At 44.9% G+C, this 17,553-nt stretch overlaps 1 protein-coding gene across 1 annotated transcript in view; it reads left to right on the forward strand.

Annotated features, from left to right (window-relative positions):
- hecw1b (HECT, C2 and WW domain containing E3 ubiquitin protein ligase 1b) overlaps window positions 1-17,553 on the forward strand; it is a 773,289-nt gene that overhangs the window by 501,257 nt on the left and 254,479 nt on the right. The window contains exons 15-17 of the mRNA XM_085988048.1: window positions 2,772-2,906; window positions 4,530-4,635; window positions 5,532-5,628. Coding sequence (XP_085844174.1) covers window positions 2,772-2,906; window positions 4,530-4,635; window positions 5,532-5,628 — 338 coding nt within the window. The remainder of the gene's footprint in view (window positions 1-2,771; window positions 2,907-4,529; window positions 4,636-5,531; window positions 5,629-17,553) is intronic.

A 17,553-nucleotide genomic window follows, 5' to 3' on the forward strand; every position in this document is an offset into this window, starting at 1 on the left:
AGAAGTAGTGAAGGATACTGTCTGCAAATAAGAAAAAGGGCTAAAGTCTATGTACACTAATACAAGAAGCATAACAAATGAAATTGGGAAGCTAACAGCAATGACTGCAGTAGAATAATATCACTGATTTAAATGAAGCTTGGCTCCACCCAGAGCGTGACTGGAAACTAAACATTCTGGGCTCGATTTTGTCAATGGGGAGCATTTGGAGGCGGGACTCCCACTTTTTGGGTTGTAGCCCTGCCTCCATCGACTTGTGGTCAACCCACGCTATTTTCCCTTGATTGACCTTGTTAAGCCCACCCAGCGGGCTCAGCAGACCAATTAAGGGATACCTGGTTACTGGTGACATCAGCGATTGACATTTCATCTGTCAAGAGCTTTTGACAGATGAAAAATCAGTGTTTGACGGCTCTGTGAAGCTGTCAAACACAGACAATCTGTCTTCTAACTTGAGTCCTTCTACTCAGACTCAGTTAGAGAGCTCTCCAGACCAGAAAGCAGAGGCTGCAGCTTTTGACAGTTCAGCGGCCATTCTGCTTTCTGTGCCGGTGAGCTGAGAGACTCCCGAGAACTGAAGGAAGGAAGCCTGCAGGAGAAAGTAAAGGTAAGTGAAACTTATTAAAACACTTTACACTTACCTCACACACTTACCTCTGCACACATGCACCCATCACTCACCTGCACAATGGACATCTCGACCCCTCCAACGCCTGCAGACCGACGGTCCGCCTCGCTAACTTGCCGTGGTTCGGAGCCGTCGGACAGCCCACACTTCAGGGCCAAAAATAGGGATTAGGCAAAAAACTGCCTGTTAACTACCTCGGCTCGGCTCCCAGCATAGGTTGGATACCCGCCTCCTGGGACATTGGCATGGAGGCGGGTTGGGGGCGGGATGGATTCCTGCCCCCCGATTCTGCAATTTTCCCACCACTCCCACCTCCAAACCCGCCTCCTCGGGGCTTGGAAAATCGAGCCCTCTGTGTTATAACATTTTTAGAAGAATTTAGAAACCAAAAACAGAGGGATCATAATTGTTAATAAGGAAGGGTTTTCAGCATACAGTCTCTGTGGATTCAGCTAAGGAATAAAAAGGGCATGCTGTAGTATAGGGTGCCCTTTACATGCCATCAAATTATTTGGGGAAAAAAACTGAAGAGAAACGCTGCAGACAGTTAAAGAGGTGTATCGGGCAGTGATAATGTGGTATCTTGGATAGATTGGTAGAACACATCTGAGAGGAGTTTAAATGGGAAAGGATTTATAGAATGTATATATGTATGTGCATACATACTTGTATGTGTGTATATGCAAATGTCTAGATATGTATATATTAACCCAAACTACACAAAGTAGACCAAAATCTAGGGAAGTTGATGAGCGTTGATGCTCCTAAGACTAAGTTATAATGTGGAAATTGCTACTACATGGAGTGGTTGAGGTGAGTAGCTTGGATGCATTTAAGGGGAAGCTATATAAGTACATGAGGGAGAACGGAATAAAAGGATATGCTGAAAGGGTTAGATGAAGTAGGGTGGGAGGAGGCTCGTGTGGAGCATAAACCAGTTGGGGCAAATGGCCTATTTCTGTGCTGTAAATGTTATGTAATATGTAATTCTCTGTATTAACTCTGTGCAATGTTATCACATTCATATGATACCCCTCTTTCTGTTACTTTAACAGAGGCTTTGATCCACTTATTTCAAACAGGTTAACTCCTCCGTTATAATGGCTGAAAGAGGAATTTGATAAAGGCTTGAGCATGCATACAATAACATTGCTCACTATTTCCAAATTCAAATTTTCTGTCTGCTTTTCTTTCTCTCCACCTCTAAATTAATGCGTATTCTGCCATAACAAAAATTACATATGAAAAATGCATCTTGATATATTGTGATGGTTTAAAGAAATTATGGCCCAGTAATTCCGGTCCCAACACGTGAGTACGGACGGGCCCGTTGGAAGTGCCGGATTTCAGCATGCACAGCGCATGCGCGGGAAACCGGCATTTCCTCCAAGGGGTTCAGAGGTCCAACGCGTGCGCGCAGGACTCTACGCGCACGCGTTGAACTTCCTTCTTTTTGACAGGTTTGCCTGTGTGCAAGGGCCTCAACATTTTAGAAATGAAAAAAGGAGACGTAAGGACTTGATTCTTTAAGGTAAGTGGTCTATTATTTAAAATTATAACATTTTTTCCACAGCTTTATTGTTTTTAAGGACTTTACAGTAAGGTAAGTTTATTTTTAGACCCGATTTCTTTAAAAATTATTTTTTTCAAAAATTTGATTAATTGTTTAAAATAGTTTTTTAAAGTTATTTATAGTTCATTTAATTAGTGGGATGTTTATTAAAATGTTATTTAAAGTTTAAGTAGTGTTTTGGGCGCCCGTAGTTTTCATGAGTTTGACAGTTCTTACGATCAAACTCATGAATGAAGTTTTCCCTCCCCTGATTGGCTGCCCAGTGCTCACCTGATCCCAGCCGGCACATCGAACTAACTACGCCGCTGGATCAGGCAAGCACAGCGCGCCGACAGCTGAACCGGGACAGTGACAGGAATTCCAAGCAGGCCCAGGCTTCAGCTGTCGGCGCGCCGGGTAAGTGCACATCGGGGGCTTGCATGCGCGGCAAGCCCCCGAACCTAATTTCTGGGCCTATATGTTTTTCTGAATATTGTGGGTTCCATACTATGTAACATATCTGAATTAATATGATGGGCGGTTTGTTGATGAGGAATACCGCTCTCCTAATGGAAATATTCTCTATTCCAGTCATTTTTCGTTGATCACAACAGTCGTGCAACAACATTTATTGATCCTAGGCTTCCACTGCAAAATGGTCGTCTGCCGAACCATTTAACACATAGACAACATCTGCAGCGTCTGCGCAGTTACAGTGCAGGGGAGGTAAGTGTGTACTGGACTTCTATACATAATTATGGAGAACTATTATAAGCAATTTGTAAGAATATAGTTAGTGTTGTGAAATGGGACAGGTGCAGGTGGCTGTGCAGTATTAAACTGTTCAGCACAGCCAAGGCCAGATCAGTACTGTAGAGGGCATGAGAACTCGACCGCTACAGTTTATATTCCACAAAAGTATAACTCACAGGTAACAAAACCACAAGTAAAGGCTCCCCAGGGGCTGAGTCCATAAGTGCACTGGCCAGTGTGGAACCGAGGTATACAGACCAGATGATCTTGGGCTCATTGTCCAGTCTGTTCTGAGCAAACTGACCATATTGGAGTTATGGTAGCAATGCTACATTATATAAATTTCTAAACAGATTCTGCAAGGATTTATAATGGGGAGAGGGGTGGTTGGAGGCAGTTGGAACAAGATTGAGATGAAGCAGTTCTATTGAAAATAAGAATGCGCTGTCACTTGCTTCTTCCCTGGGCACCTGTGGAAATGAGCTGTAAATTTTAAAGCTAAGCGCAGTGCCAGAGCAGGAATCTGAATGTATCAGTTTGCTTTGGGCCAGGCCCAAACAAAGTAAACAAAGTAAGCTCGAGGAACAGCACCGCATCTTCCGATTAGGCACTTTACAGCCTTCCGGACTCGATAGCGAGTTCAACAATTTCAGATCATAACCTCGGACCCCATTACATTTTTACTTATTTTTTATCCACACCTTTGTTTTGGCCCTTTTCCCCCTCCATTATTTTCTCTCCCACATGGCAGCTGTCTCCCATTCTGCCAGCGCATTTCACACCTAATCTAGAGCCGTCTTTTGTCTCCACTAGTCCTATCACCATCTTGTCTCGTTTTGAATACCTCTTAATGTCTCTTCACTTCTCTTTTGTTCTCTCCCAGCCTGGCCTCTTAATCTATTTCATTTCCTGTGCTTTTCCAGTCTTGACAAAGGGTTTGACCCGAAACGTTGACTCTATTTTCTCTCCATGGATGTTGCCTGGCCTGCTGAGTTTTTCCAGCATTTTCTGTTGTTATTTCCAAACAAAGTATTGCTCGATTCCAAGCTCTCTCACTACACTGTTCTTGATGGGACCTTACTCCCTTCTCTGAAAAAGCTAGCAAGGATGTATTAAACTGAAGAAATTACAATTTACTTCCTTGGCACAAGCAGCTAATTAAGAATTTAGATGTGGTTAATTGCTTTTCTGATTAGTAAAGAAAAAAATGAGTAATAGGCACAGTCATTGGGCATGTGATCTCAGTACTCACATTCACATGGCCTATGCACGTGTACTTTAACCTTTCTGTGTATTTGTTGGTAAAATGGTAAGATGAAAAGCAGTGTGCAAGTGTTTTGTATCATTGTGAGTGTTTTACTCCCCTTGTTACTGAATGGTGATAGATGTTTGTTAAAGTAAATATACATTGAGGTACATTTTACCTGTATTGTGCATACAAAATTCTCTACTAAAAGTAGTGCATGTGGTTAAAACTGTGATGCTGTAGCCATACCTGTGGTTAGTCAACAATTTCTGTTGGACAACAGAGTCACTAAAATCCAAAGTGTTGCCAATCCCAGTGATTAAACACTATTCCATGCATTGCTGTCGCAGGCTTCTGATGTTTCACGTGTCCGGGGATCCTCACTGCTTGCCAGACCCACCAACACTCTGGTGGCAGCCATTCGCAGTCAACACCAACAAGATGCCGTGCCAGTGGGTAAGAAGATGACGATTATTTTTTAATTTTTTTTTGGTGTAACAAGAAGCACAATGGTTACTGCCTAAAGCATGTTGTGAAAGATTATTCTGATTTTCAATGAGCTTTCCATGCATTTCTGCAGCCAAATATAACCATGGGCCCTAGCTTCAATTTTTGGGGTTCCACGGTGCCATTTGGAGAGTCTGTTTGGTGCCATTGTAAAGATTTTGGGGATGTGAAATCCTTTGTAAAAACTTGGATTTAGGAGGGAACCAGTGTTGTTCAATAAGCAAGCCAGGGTGTGGGGAGGGCGGAAATCTGCAGCCCTTCCACCACAAACCTACCATTATGCTGGGTCCTGAATTTCCCTAAAGTTTTTGGTGTCCCAAAAAATCTTAAGCATAGCCTTCAATTGAACAAAAATTGCCAAAAAAGCAAACCTTTCACCATCTCATGGTGGTACTGAGCAATACAGGCCAAGAAGGGTCCAGCTTCAATATCCAGCCCGTGCTGGGTTAGCTCATCTCAATCAGGGCAACAGCAGGGCCATTACTAGGGGCCTACGATTAAAAAGGTGAACAATCAGTCAGTATTTGTGCTCCTGATTGCTATCCAGTGTGTGCTGCTGGAAAGTGCATTTGTGTGCGGACAGTGGGCGAGAACATGATCAGGCCTGGCTGTGACACCCCTGCCCCACTGATGAATCGACTGTTAACATTCACTGTTGAGGCACATGAGTGAAGAATGGCCTCCTGGGTGAGGTGTGGAAGGGCTGTCAGTACTCGTGGACACGTGCTCCATCAAGTGTTAGTGCCTTCTGGAAAAAAAAGTTGGAAGAAAGAGCAAACCTACAAATCAGCCAACAAAAAGATTGTAACGCTCATTTGTCATTGTAATTTATTTCCCAATTACAGCATACAATGACAAGATTGTAGCTTTCCTCCGCCAGTCAAACATATTTGAAACGCTTCAAGAGCGACAGCCCAGCCTAGGACGAAATCATACGCTCAGGTAATGCACACTTCATCAGCTGAGTTCACTCATGGCTTTTATTTCACAACATAGGAGAGATTGATGTTTATCCTAGATTTACAAAATACAAGCAGCCAAGGTCTGCCCTACTGGTCAAGAGACTGAAATTACTGCATTGAGGAGGTAAGGGTTTCTTTTGTGACTTGGTACATTTAGTTTTCCCTCCCATTGGCGACGATTTTAAATCCAAGTGGATTCCCCGCTCAGGCCTGAGTTAAAATTACAGTTAGAGCTCAATGATGTCATCAGGCCGCAACATGCATATGTAAAGAAGGACCCTGTTGGCTCCGGGTGTGTGTCCTTGCTGCCTTCTCAGGAGAGCAGGTTAAAATTGCAGATGTTCCAATCATTGTGGCTTTCAGACAGGTAAGAGCCAGGGCGATATTAACTGCCCACCCGCCAGGTTTCTGCTGAGCGAGTAGCGTTAAAATTGCCCCCATTATCCCTCTATCTTCTGATGGCTATGGTCCCACACATGGCAGTACTATTCCAGGGCTGCACCTTGCCTGTCGGTGGGCAATTTGGCCAAGAGGGCCATCAGAGCTGAGCCTGCCCATACTTTATTATTATTATTAGCCCAAGCCTCTGGATTGCTAGTCCAGTAAAATAACTGCTGCACTACCATACTCTACTATGCATTCCTGTGAGCATCCATTCTTCAACCAGCCTTTGCTTTTCCCCATTTTTGAAATTGAATTAGGCTGCACTAATACAGAATCCTGACCTGTAGACAATCTTAGAAAACCTGCAGAGTATTGATCCTGACCAAAAGATGAATCCCAGTGCGATCACGTGAGAGCGCAAAATCTATCAGCTGCATCATGTGACTGCATAAGATCAGTTCCATTTAACGAAAAAGAATTTTAAGCAGCAAAGTGCAGTACAAGTAACTGAAGAATGGACAACAGTAATACTGATCTTATTGAAAAATATCTTAACCTTTGAATGGACTTTGCAGTTTTCAAGACACGTGTGTTAAGTCATATTCAGCAACATCTGCAAAAATAATTTTCTGTGAAAATATATATTTGCCCCCAGTGGCTCAGTAAGTTTAGGCAGTAAGTGACTGATGTTTACAGAGCAGAAAGGTCACAGGTTTGATTCCTGGCCTGTGTTTAGTTAGTTGATCTCAACCAGGGCGGTGGTGGGATGTTGCAGTTGACCTCAGTGCCTGCGTTACAAAGAGGAAACATCAGCTAGGGATCCTGCTCCTGATCCGTATTCAGCGACACCTGCAGAAGTGTACATGTGTGGATGTTGTCTGAAGACAGAATCAGGCTCAACTCTGACCCCTCCTGCAGTTGAGCAACCTTATGAAAATTGCTGTCATGGCCCATACAAGAATAATGGCTACTTGGGTGAAAATGAGGCTAGGTCAATTGATAATTTCAAAACTGAGATTGATAGACTTTTGTTAAGTAAGGGTATTAAGGGATACGGAACCATGGCGAATAAATGAAGTTGAGATACAGATCAACCATGATCGAACTAAATAGTGGAACAGGCTCAAGAAGTTTACTGTTCCTAAGTACCAAATTGACCAGTGACCATCGAACTGGTGTGGAGAGGAAAGGAGGAAATTTGGCAAGAATTTTTTTTTCTAAAACTATTTATAATAAAAGGATATCCTCTCTCTTTTGAATCCACTTTACAGAATTGCTCATCCCCAGCGAAACAATAAGCCATCAGCTACGGTCGAGAATTCCCTTGGTGCTGCTCCTGCTTCACCGCTGTACCTTTTCCGGAGGCGTGGCCGAAACTCTCTTTACATGCTGGGTTTCCAGTTTACATGCTGGGTTTCCAGTGAAGTAACGGCGGCAGAGCGGGAGCAGCTCCCAGGGAATTCCCGGTCGATGTGTTGAGTAAGGAAATAAGAGTCTTGCCCTCTTTACCAGCATCAGAAACATTTTATTTTTCTAAACATGCAGGACCCCCTCATTAATGCTAAACTAGATATTTTAAAGATGCAAGTAAAGGCTAATCTCCCAGCACCTTGTAAATGACAGACTGTACAACATCTGATTTGCTGTTCACTGCATTTGATGGGGGAGGGAGGTGGAGCCCATGATATTTTGATGCTGGTCTCAATGACTTTTTTTTAAGTAACTGGACTATGGTAGCTGCTGCAAAACAGAATGATCTCAGATTTGATCTGAATGGTTGTCTGTTTCAGTTTAGGAAATTGTAAACTGTTGAGTCAAAATGCACTAAATATTACAGAAACAAATCACCAGCGGGGAAATGGAGAGAGACGGATTGCTCTGAATAAATGGAATGCTTTTAAAAAGGGGGCATCAGCTAAGCTGGGAAAGGATGATTTATCTGTTATTCTGAGACCAGAAGAGAACCCGTGTTTCATTTGATTTCTTCCCCAAATGCTGCTGTTTTATTGCACTGACTGACAGTAATATCCAGCAACACCACTGCACTGATTGCCTCCAGACTCTAACAAACGCTGCTTGAATCCACATGTTGTGTTCATTTTATAGAGCGCTCTCAAGAGATGGCTGATATCTGTTCCTGCCATCACTGGGTCATGTTCCTGCCATTTGTTTTTAGTTTGAAAAGTACAAAAAGCCCCGAAGTCTGCTTCTCTGAATTTGTTTGAAGGTTCATTTTGTGGTTATTTTTCATTGGTTGAGGCTTTTGACTGAAGAAGTAACAAAGCTGATTACCAACCCCGCCCCCCCTTTACTGATGGCTGCTCCGTGTGAGTCGCAGACCAGCAATCATCTTTAGCTCATGTCTCCTCCACCAGCGCAATGTGTGAAAAATAGGCTGATTTAAATCCTTGTATCATGGTGGCCACTTGGCACTTATGAATGTAAGGCATGTAGAAAGCACAGGAGGTAAATCAATTTTCTAACTTTAAATATGATTGGTTTTCTTTATTTAAAAAAACTATTCATACTGCATCTTAATCGGATATGATAGTCACATTCTCTGACTAACTGTAACCATTACTGAAGCCATGGGGCAGAAATTACAAATTCTAATCATTTTAAATTAGAGAAATTAACCCTATGTTAAGGCTTTGTCTCATAATTCACACAATAGCTCCGTGAGTAAATGTGTCACCAGTTCTGGTACTGAGTGGTACCGCTAGGAAGGACCCTGGTCCGATCCATGGGCTGTGGAACAGGCTAAGAAGGACCCAGGCCCAATCCCTGGACTGTGCTGAGTAAACTTGATCAACCAGAGATGCTACAATGAGTTTCACTATTCTGGGTTAAGAAGCAAAAACTGAAGAAGAGTTCCCACTCTTTATCCCCATCCAGTCAGCCCTGTGGGAAAGTCTGTATTCTAATCCTCTGTGGCTACAGGTGTGGTACTGGAGGGCTGCTAATGTTGTGCCGATGTTGAAAAAGGGAGAAAAGGATAGACCGAGTAATTAGAGGCCAGTCAGCCTAATCACGGTGGTGGGCAAATTATTGGAAAAACTTCTGAGGGACAGTATTAATCGTCATTTAAAAAGGCATTTGGTGTAGTCTACATGGATTTTAGCAAGGCTTTTGACGAGGTCCCACATGGCAGACTGGTCAGAAAAGTAACAGCCCATGGGATCCAAGGGAAAGTGGCAAGTTGGATCCAAAATTGGCTCAGTGGCAGGAAGCAAAGGGTAATGGTCGACGGGTGTTTTTGTGACCGGAAGGCTGTTTCCAGTGGGGTTCTGTAGGGCTCAATACTAGGTTCCCTGCTTTTTGTGGTATACATCAACGATTTAGACTTCAGTGTAGGGGGCATGTTTAAGAAGTTTGCAGAATTACAAAAATTGGCCGTGTGGCTGATAGTGAGAAAGAAAGCTGTAGACTACAGGAATGGACTGGTCAGGTGAGCAGAGAAGTGGCAAATGGAATTCAATCTGGAGAAGTGTGAGGTCATGCATTTAGGGAGATCCAACAAGGCAAGGGAATACACAATAAATGGTAGGATACTGAGAAGGTAGCAGGCCAGGTAGATAAGGTGGTTAAGAAGGCACATGGGATACTTTCCTTTATTAGCCAAGGCATAGAATACAAGAGCAGGGAGGTTATGCTTGAACTGTATAAAACACTAATTAGGCCGCAGCTAGAATACTGCGTACAGTTCTGGTCACCACATTGCAGGAAAATGTGATTGCACTAGAGAGGGTACAGAGGAGATTTACAAGGATGTTGCCAGGACTGGAGAATTTTAGCTATGAGGAAAGATTAGATAGGCTGGGGCTGTTTTAGAAACATAGAAGATAGGAGCAGGAATAGGCCATTCGGCCCTTCGAGCCTGCTCCGCCATTCAATGAGATCATGGCTGATCATCCAAACCCTAGCACCCGGTCCCTATACCAATAACCATCCCACCCAAACCCTATCCCCGTAACCCCGCGTATTTAATCCCCCCTAACACTAAGGGCCAATTTTTTATCATGGCCAATCAACCTAAACCGCACATCTTTGGACTGTGGGAGGAAACCGGAGCACCCGAAGGAAACCTACGCAAACACGGGGAGAATGTGTAAACTCCACACAGACAGTCACCCGCGGCCGGATTTGAACCCGGGTCCCTGGCGCTGTAAGGCAACAGTGCTAACCACTATGCCACCGTGCTGCCCAGAGGAGGCTGAGGGGAAACTTAATTGAGGTGTATAAAATTATGAGGGGTCGAGATAGGAAGGATCTATTTCCCTTAGCAGAGAAGTCAATAATCAGGGAGAATAAAAAAATAGAAGATAGGAGCAGGAGTAGGCCATTCGGCCCCTAGAGCCTGCTCCGCCATTCAATGCGATCATGGCTGATCATCCAAATTCAGTACCCTGTCCCTGCTTTCTACCCATATCCCTTGATCCCCTTAGCCTTAAGAAATATATCCAACTCCTTCTTGAATATATTTAATGAATTGGCCTCAACTGCCTTCTGTGGCAGAGAATTCCACAGGTTCACCACTCTCTGGGTGAAGAAATTCCTCCTCATCTCAGTCCTAAATGGCTTACCCCTTATCCTTAGATTGTGACCCCTGGTTCTGGACTCCCCCGCCATCAGGAACAGCCTTCCTGCATCTAGTCTGTCTAGTCCTGTTAGAATGTTATAAGTTTCAATGAGATGCCCTCTCATTCTTCTAAACTCTAGCGAATATAAGCCTAATCGACCCAATCTCTCTTCATACGTCATTCCTGCCATCCCAGGTATCAGTCTGGTGAACCTTCGCTGCACTCCCTCCATGGCAAGAACATCCTTCCTCAGATAAGGTGACCAAAACTGCACAATACTCAAGGTGTGGTCTCACCAAGGCCTGTACAACTGCAGCAAGACATCCTTGCTCCTGTACTCGAATCCTCTTGCTATGAAGGCCAGCATACCATTTGCCTTCTTAACCGCCTGCTGCACCTGCATGCATACCTTCAGGGACTGGTGCACAAGGACACCCAGGTCTCGTTGCACTTCCCCTGTTCCCAATCTATTGCCGTTCAGATAATAATCTGCCTTCCTGTTTTTGCCACCAAAGTGGATAACCTCGCATTTATCCACATTATGCTGCATCTGCCATGCATCTGCCCAATCACCCAACCTGTCCAAATCATACTGGAGTTTCTCTGCATCCTCCTCACAGCACACACGCCCACCCAGCTTTGTGTCATCTGCAAACTTGGAGATATTACATCTAGTTCCCTCGTCTAGATCATTAATATATATTGCGAATAACTGGGGTCCTAGCACCGATCCCTGCGGTACCCCACTAGTCACTGCCTTCCACTCGGAAAAAGACCCGTTTATTCCAACTCTTTGCTTCCTGTCTGCCAACCAGTTTTCTATCCAAGTCAATACCTTGCCCCCAATCCCATGTGCTTTAACTTTGCAGGCTAGTCTCTTATGCGGGACCTTATCAAAAGCCTTCTGAATACACCACACCCACTGATTCTCCCTTATCTATTCTACCAGTTACATCCTCAAAAAATTCCAGTAGATTAGTCAAGCATGATTTACCTTTTGTAAATCCATGTTGACTTTGTCTGATCCAAAACATACTGTTTTCCAAATGTTCCGCTATTACATCTTTTATATTGGACTCTAGCATTTTCCCCACTACTGATGTCAGGCTTACCAGTTTATAATTCCCCATTTTTTCTCTACCACCTTTTTTAAATAGTGGGGTTACATTAGCTACCCTCCAATCCATGGGAACTGTTCCAAAGTCTGTAGAATTTTGGAAGATGACCAGCAATGCATCTAATATTTCGAGGGCCACTTCCTTAAGTACCCTAGGATGTAGATTATCAGGCCCTGGGGATTTATCGGCCTTCGATCCCGTCAATTTCCCTAACACCATTTCCCTACAAATACTGACTTCATTCAGTTCCTCCCTCTCTTTAGACCCTATGTTTTCCGACATCTCCGGGAGTTTAATTGTGTCCTCCATTGTGAAGACAGAACCAAAGTATGTATTTAATTGGTCTTCCATGTCTTTGTTCCCCATTATAAATTCCCCTGATTCTGACTACAAGGGACCTACGCTTGACTTTACCAATCTTTTTCTCTTCACATATCTATAGAAGCTTTTACAGTCAGTTTTTAAGTTCCCTGCAAGCTTACTCTCATACTTTATTTTCCCCCTCTTAATTAATCCCTTTGTCCTCCTTTGCTGAATCCTAAACTGCTCCCAATCCTTAGGTTTGCTGCTTCTTCTGGCCAATTTATATGACCTCTCCTTGGATCTTATGCTATCCCTAATTTCCCTTGTTAGCCACGGTTGAGTCACCTTTTTTGTTTTATTTTTATGCCAAACGGAGGAACAAATTCTGTAGTTCATCCATGCGATCTTTAAATGTTTGCCATTGCCTATTCACCGTCAACCCTTTAAGTAACATTCCCCAATCCATCCTAGCCAATTTGCACCTCATACTATTGTAGTTTCCTTTATTTAAATTCAGAACCCTAGGCCCCGATTTTCGGCTTGTGTGGGGAATGGTCGGATTTCCCCGAATGTGGGGTTTCTGACACACATAAAAAAGTGTCAGCCAGCCCCACGCAATTTTCCCTCAATTGGCCAATTAATTCCCAGCATGTGGGAAGCCTTGCTAATTGTCTAAATCGAGTCAGAAATCCCCACAGTATGATGTCATCATTCGTGGTGCTTTCAAGGTCCATGGCAAGCACTGCATCCTCTGAAGGCTTCCAAATGAACCATACAGGATGGCAGAGGAGCCTGCAGCAGCTGTGGCCAGTGCCAGACCCCGAGCTGCCTTCAAATTCGACGAGGCTTCACTGTAGGCATTATTGGATGGGGTTAGGGCCCACAAGGAGGTCCTCTTCCCTAGGTCAGGGAGGAAGAGGCCTCCCACTGAGACCAATGCTGCATGGATGCAGGTGTCAGCAGATGCCAACTCGCTGGGAGTCACCAGAGGAACCTTGGCATTACATCTGTAACTCCTTCCTTCACTCCCCCACAGTACCATCCAGAGCCCCCGTCCTCACTGTGGAGGAGGAAGAGGCTGTGCAGCCAGACTCCTCAGAGGAAGCTCCAACCTCTGAGGGTGCAGCGTCAGCAGAAGTAAACGCACCCAGCACCAGCGCAGACACTCACACCTCGGGGGGACCTTCGGGACATGGAGTAGTGTTGTCACCTGGTGTTTCACAGCTGACAAGTGAGCCTCAGCAGATACTGGAGACAGGGACAGCAGTGGAGAGTCCTCGTCGGAGGGCGCAGGGCTCTGCCAGCTCAGCTCAGCTGCGCTGCATCTCGACCCTCTGCCTCTGGGTCTATCCGCAAGAGAAGAGGTGATGGATCTCCATGCACAGATGCAGGAGTCTCTGGCAGGTTTTGTCTCCATGGTCGCTGCGAGTGTGGAGCGAATGGAGGAGTCCATAGCGACCATGAGCAGAGCCTTTGTGGAGTCATTGGTGCATGAACGCAGCACCATGGAAAGGTTGGCAACCTCCATGGAGGAGATAACTCGCCAGCATACGGAAAACATGGTGAGTGCTCATAAGAGAATGACATCTCTTGAGGAGCGTTGGCCTTCTGTTGAACAGAGAAACCAGATCTTCATGGAAGTCCTTCTGAGTAGGACTGCCAGTGCAGAAACGGGTCCCACTGGCCCCCTAAAGCGCAGCAAGGTGCTCTCAAGCCACTTCCAAGCGCTGGCCCCTTCTGGCTTGTGCAGCTTCAGGTGAGTGAGCAGCAGCCTGGTGCTCCTGGTAATCATCCTGCTGTTCCTGGTTCTGCTGCTGCCACCTCTGCTGTTGGAGATCCTCTAATGCCAGGAAGGGAAGGTGCCAAAGGCCTCCCATGCTTCTAGCAGATGCCTCGGTTGAGGAGGTCCTGAGTTAGGGTGGTGAGAGGGGCTTCCCAGGAGCTCACACTGAAGAAGTGTGTGAGGCTCCAACTTTCTGCAGCTGCTCCTAAGGCTTCAAATAGTTCCCCCAAGCCTTGATCAACAAGGTCCTGCAGCCTGCAAATGCTGCCTCTTTAAATCTCTTCAGCCCTCAGCGACCTGCTGCTGCAAGCAAGCAAGCCAGCTGTTTTCACGCCAGCTCTCATCGGCGGGGTTCCCCGCAGGTGGGTTTCAGGTGGGGAAAGCCCCAAAGTCGCAACGGCACGGGAAAATCATCCTTAACAAGGTGATCATTGGTGATTAGTGCTCCGACGAACAGTCCCGCCAGCGGCGGGCGGGACTGAAGCGGGGCGCGTGGAAACGGCGGTCCGAAAGTCGGACAGGGTGGGGAATCAGGCGGGGGGGGGGTCCCGACCCACTTTTTCCGCGATTTTCGGACCACGGCTGCATGAAAAGCCGCCCGACAGCTGCCCGAAAATCGGGGCCCTAGTCTCTGAGTCAACTACTTCACTCTCCATCTTAATGAAGAATTCTATCATATTATGATCGCTCCTCCCCAAGGGGCCTCACACAACAAGATTGCTAATTAATCCTTTCTCATTACATAATACCCAGTCTAAGATGGCCTGATCTCTAGTTGGTTCCTCGACATATTGGTCCAGGAAACCATCCCGTATACACTCTAGGAATTCCTCTTCCACAGTATTGTTACTAATTTGGTTAGTCCAATCTATATGTAGATTAATGTCACCCATGATAACTGCTGTGCCCTTATTGCACGCATCTCTAATTTCCCATTTAATGCCATCCCCAACCTCAGCATTATTGTTTGGGGGTCTGTATACAACTCCTACTAATGTTTTCTGCCCCTTGGTATGTCTCAGCTCTACCCATACAGATTCCACATCATCAGAGCTAATATCCTTCCTTACTATTGTGTTAATCTCCTCTTTAACTAGCAATGCTACCCCACTGCCTTTTCCTTTTTGCCTGTCCTTCCTGAATATTGAGTACCCCTGGATGTTGAATTCCCAGCCTTGGTCACCCTGGAGCTATGTCTCCGTAATCCCAATTATATCATATCCGTTACATCTATTTGCACAGCTAATTCATCCACCTTATTATGAATGCTCCTCACATTAAGACACAAAGCCTTCAGGCTTGTTTTTTTAACACTCCTCGACCTTTTAGAATTATTGTTTACTGCGGCCATGTTTGATTTACACCCTTGATTTCTCTGACTTCCACTATTGCTTTTCTCCTTCCTGTCTTTTGTTTTTATCCTTGCTTCCCTTTCCTCTGTCTCCCTGCACAGGTTCCCAACCCCCTGCTATTTTAGTTTAAACCCTCCCCAACAGCACTAGCAAACACTCCCCTTGGACATCGGTCCCGGTCCTGCCCAGATGCAAACTGTGATAAAAATAATAACTTCCGGGAAGTTATGTCATCACTTCCTGTGAACTGTGAACTATGAACTATGAACTGTGTACATACCTCACTTCCTGTCATATGTGACTTCCTGTTGGACTGGTATAAATACTGGTCTGTTCAGTATTGTAAGAGGCTTCTACCAGAGGCATGGTAAAGACCTCTCTTGTATATAGTGTGTTTATAAGTTACTTAAAGCTTACTTTAAAGTTACTTGATGGTAAGTCTCCTTTTTCTTACATCAATTTAAGTAACTTAGTATTTACACTGACAAATACTAGACCTTCAGACAAACTCGGAAGTTAAGGATCCAGGGAACCACCCATCATGGAGAAAATCCTTAGACCTATTCGTCTGGACTTGGACCCGAATACACCAGCAGCTGGCAGGGTATGGAAGCATTGGTATCGTACTTTTGAGAATTTTCTGGATGAATGTAAAGTGGATGCTCCTGCTAAATTGAAGATACTTGTCAATTATGTGACCCCAAAAGTGTTCGAATATGTTGATGAATGGGATAATTACGAAGAGGTGATTCGGGCACTTAAGAAACTGTATGCGAAGACCCCAAATGAGGTCTATGCTAGACATCTACTGGCCACAGCCCGACAAGGGCCAGGGGAATCAATTGACGAATTCCTGCAAGAACTTCGCAGGCTCAGCGTAGATTGTAACTTTCAGGCAGCCTCAGCTGAGCTGTACCGCCAAGAAATGATTCGTGATGCTTTCATCTGCGGGATTGCCTCTCCATTTATACGCCAGCGTCTACTAGAAAGTAAAACACTTGAGCTACAAAAAGCTTTTGACCTAGCTTGTTCACTGGATTTGGCAAAGAGAAATGCAGACCTCTATCAGCTGCCCAGATCTCGATCTGCTGCTGTAGCTGCAACCAGACAATTCAAGCGGTCTCAGGTGAACCCTATCATGGGGGAATCTAATTCTGATAATTCTGATGAAGAAGAGGAGGACGACCCCACTTTAGCAGCCTCTTGGCAATCTAGGAAGGAATGCTTCTTTTGTGGAGATGCTTTTCACCCTAGGAAAACCTGCCCTGCTCGCAATGCAATCTGCAGTTATTGCGGGAAAAAAGGACACTTTGCTAAAGTTTGCCTATCAAGGGCCTCTACGAGGGCCAATCCAGCTAAGGCCTACCGAACTGCCCCAATTAGGGCCTATCAAGATGCTCCAGCTAGGACCTATCAAGCTTCCTCTCGAGCTCTCTCCCGAAGAAGCACACCGAGAGTTTTAGCCACTCTCTGTGCAACGACACCAATTACAGCTGCTTGCCCACAGAACCTGTCTCAGGCAGCCACAAAAATTTCAATTAAAGGGCATACCTTAGATGCCTTAATTGACTCAGGAAGTACTGATAGTTTCATTAAGGAACAGATTGTTGCGAAATTGAAACTACATGTCTTCCCATCGGACCAGGCAATTGCGATGGCCCAGTCATCACTTAATACCAGAATCTCCGGCTTTTGTGTTGTTGATATGACACTTCATGGTCGTATGTATCCCTCCACCCGGCTTTCGGTGCTCAAAGACTTATGTAGTGATCTCCTCTTAGGGCTGGACTTCCAAAAACAGCATAAGAAACTCACCATTGAGTTTGGTGGATCCAAACCCGGACTTACTATTTCTAATATACCGTCTAAATTACCATTTTGTGCATTATCAGCAGCTTCACTTGATGAACCCTCATTATTTGCCAGTATTCCGCCTCAATGCCAACCGATAATAACGAAATCGCGGCGCTTTAATCAGGAAGACCAATCTTTTATTGCGGCTGAAATCTCTCGACTTCTAGCAGAGGATATCATTGAACCATATTCGTCGCCCTGGCGGGCTCAAGTCGTCATTGTCAAGAACCCTCTAAAACCTCACAAACAGCGACTATGCATCGATTATTCGCAAACCATCAATCAATATACCGACTTGGACGCCTACCCATTGCCACGCATTGATGATATGGTTAATAAACTGGCCGAATACAAAGTGTTCTCAACTTACGATTTAAAAAGTGCCTATCATCAGTTACCCTTGAAGGTCTCAGATAAGCAGTACACAGCCTTTGAGGCTAATGGACGGCTGTACCAATTTCGTCGCCTCCCATTCGGGGTTACTAATGGAGTGGCTGTCTTTCAACGGGCAATGGATGGCCTGGTTAAGCA

This window comes from Somniosus microcephalus, chromosome 5, assembly GCF_052327205.1.
Source record: "Somniosus microcephalus isolate GS21.2 chromosome 5, FLI_Smic_1.0, whole genome shotgun sequence".
Classification (NCBI taxonomy): Eukaryota; Metazoa; Chordata; class Chondrichthyes; order Squaliformes; family Somniosidae; genus Somniosus; species Somniosus microcephalus.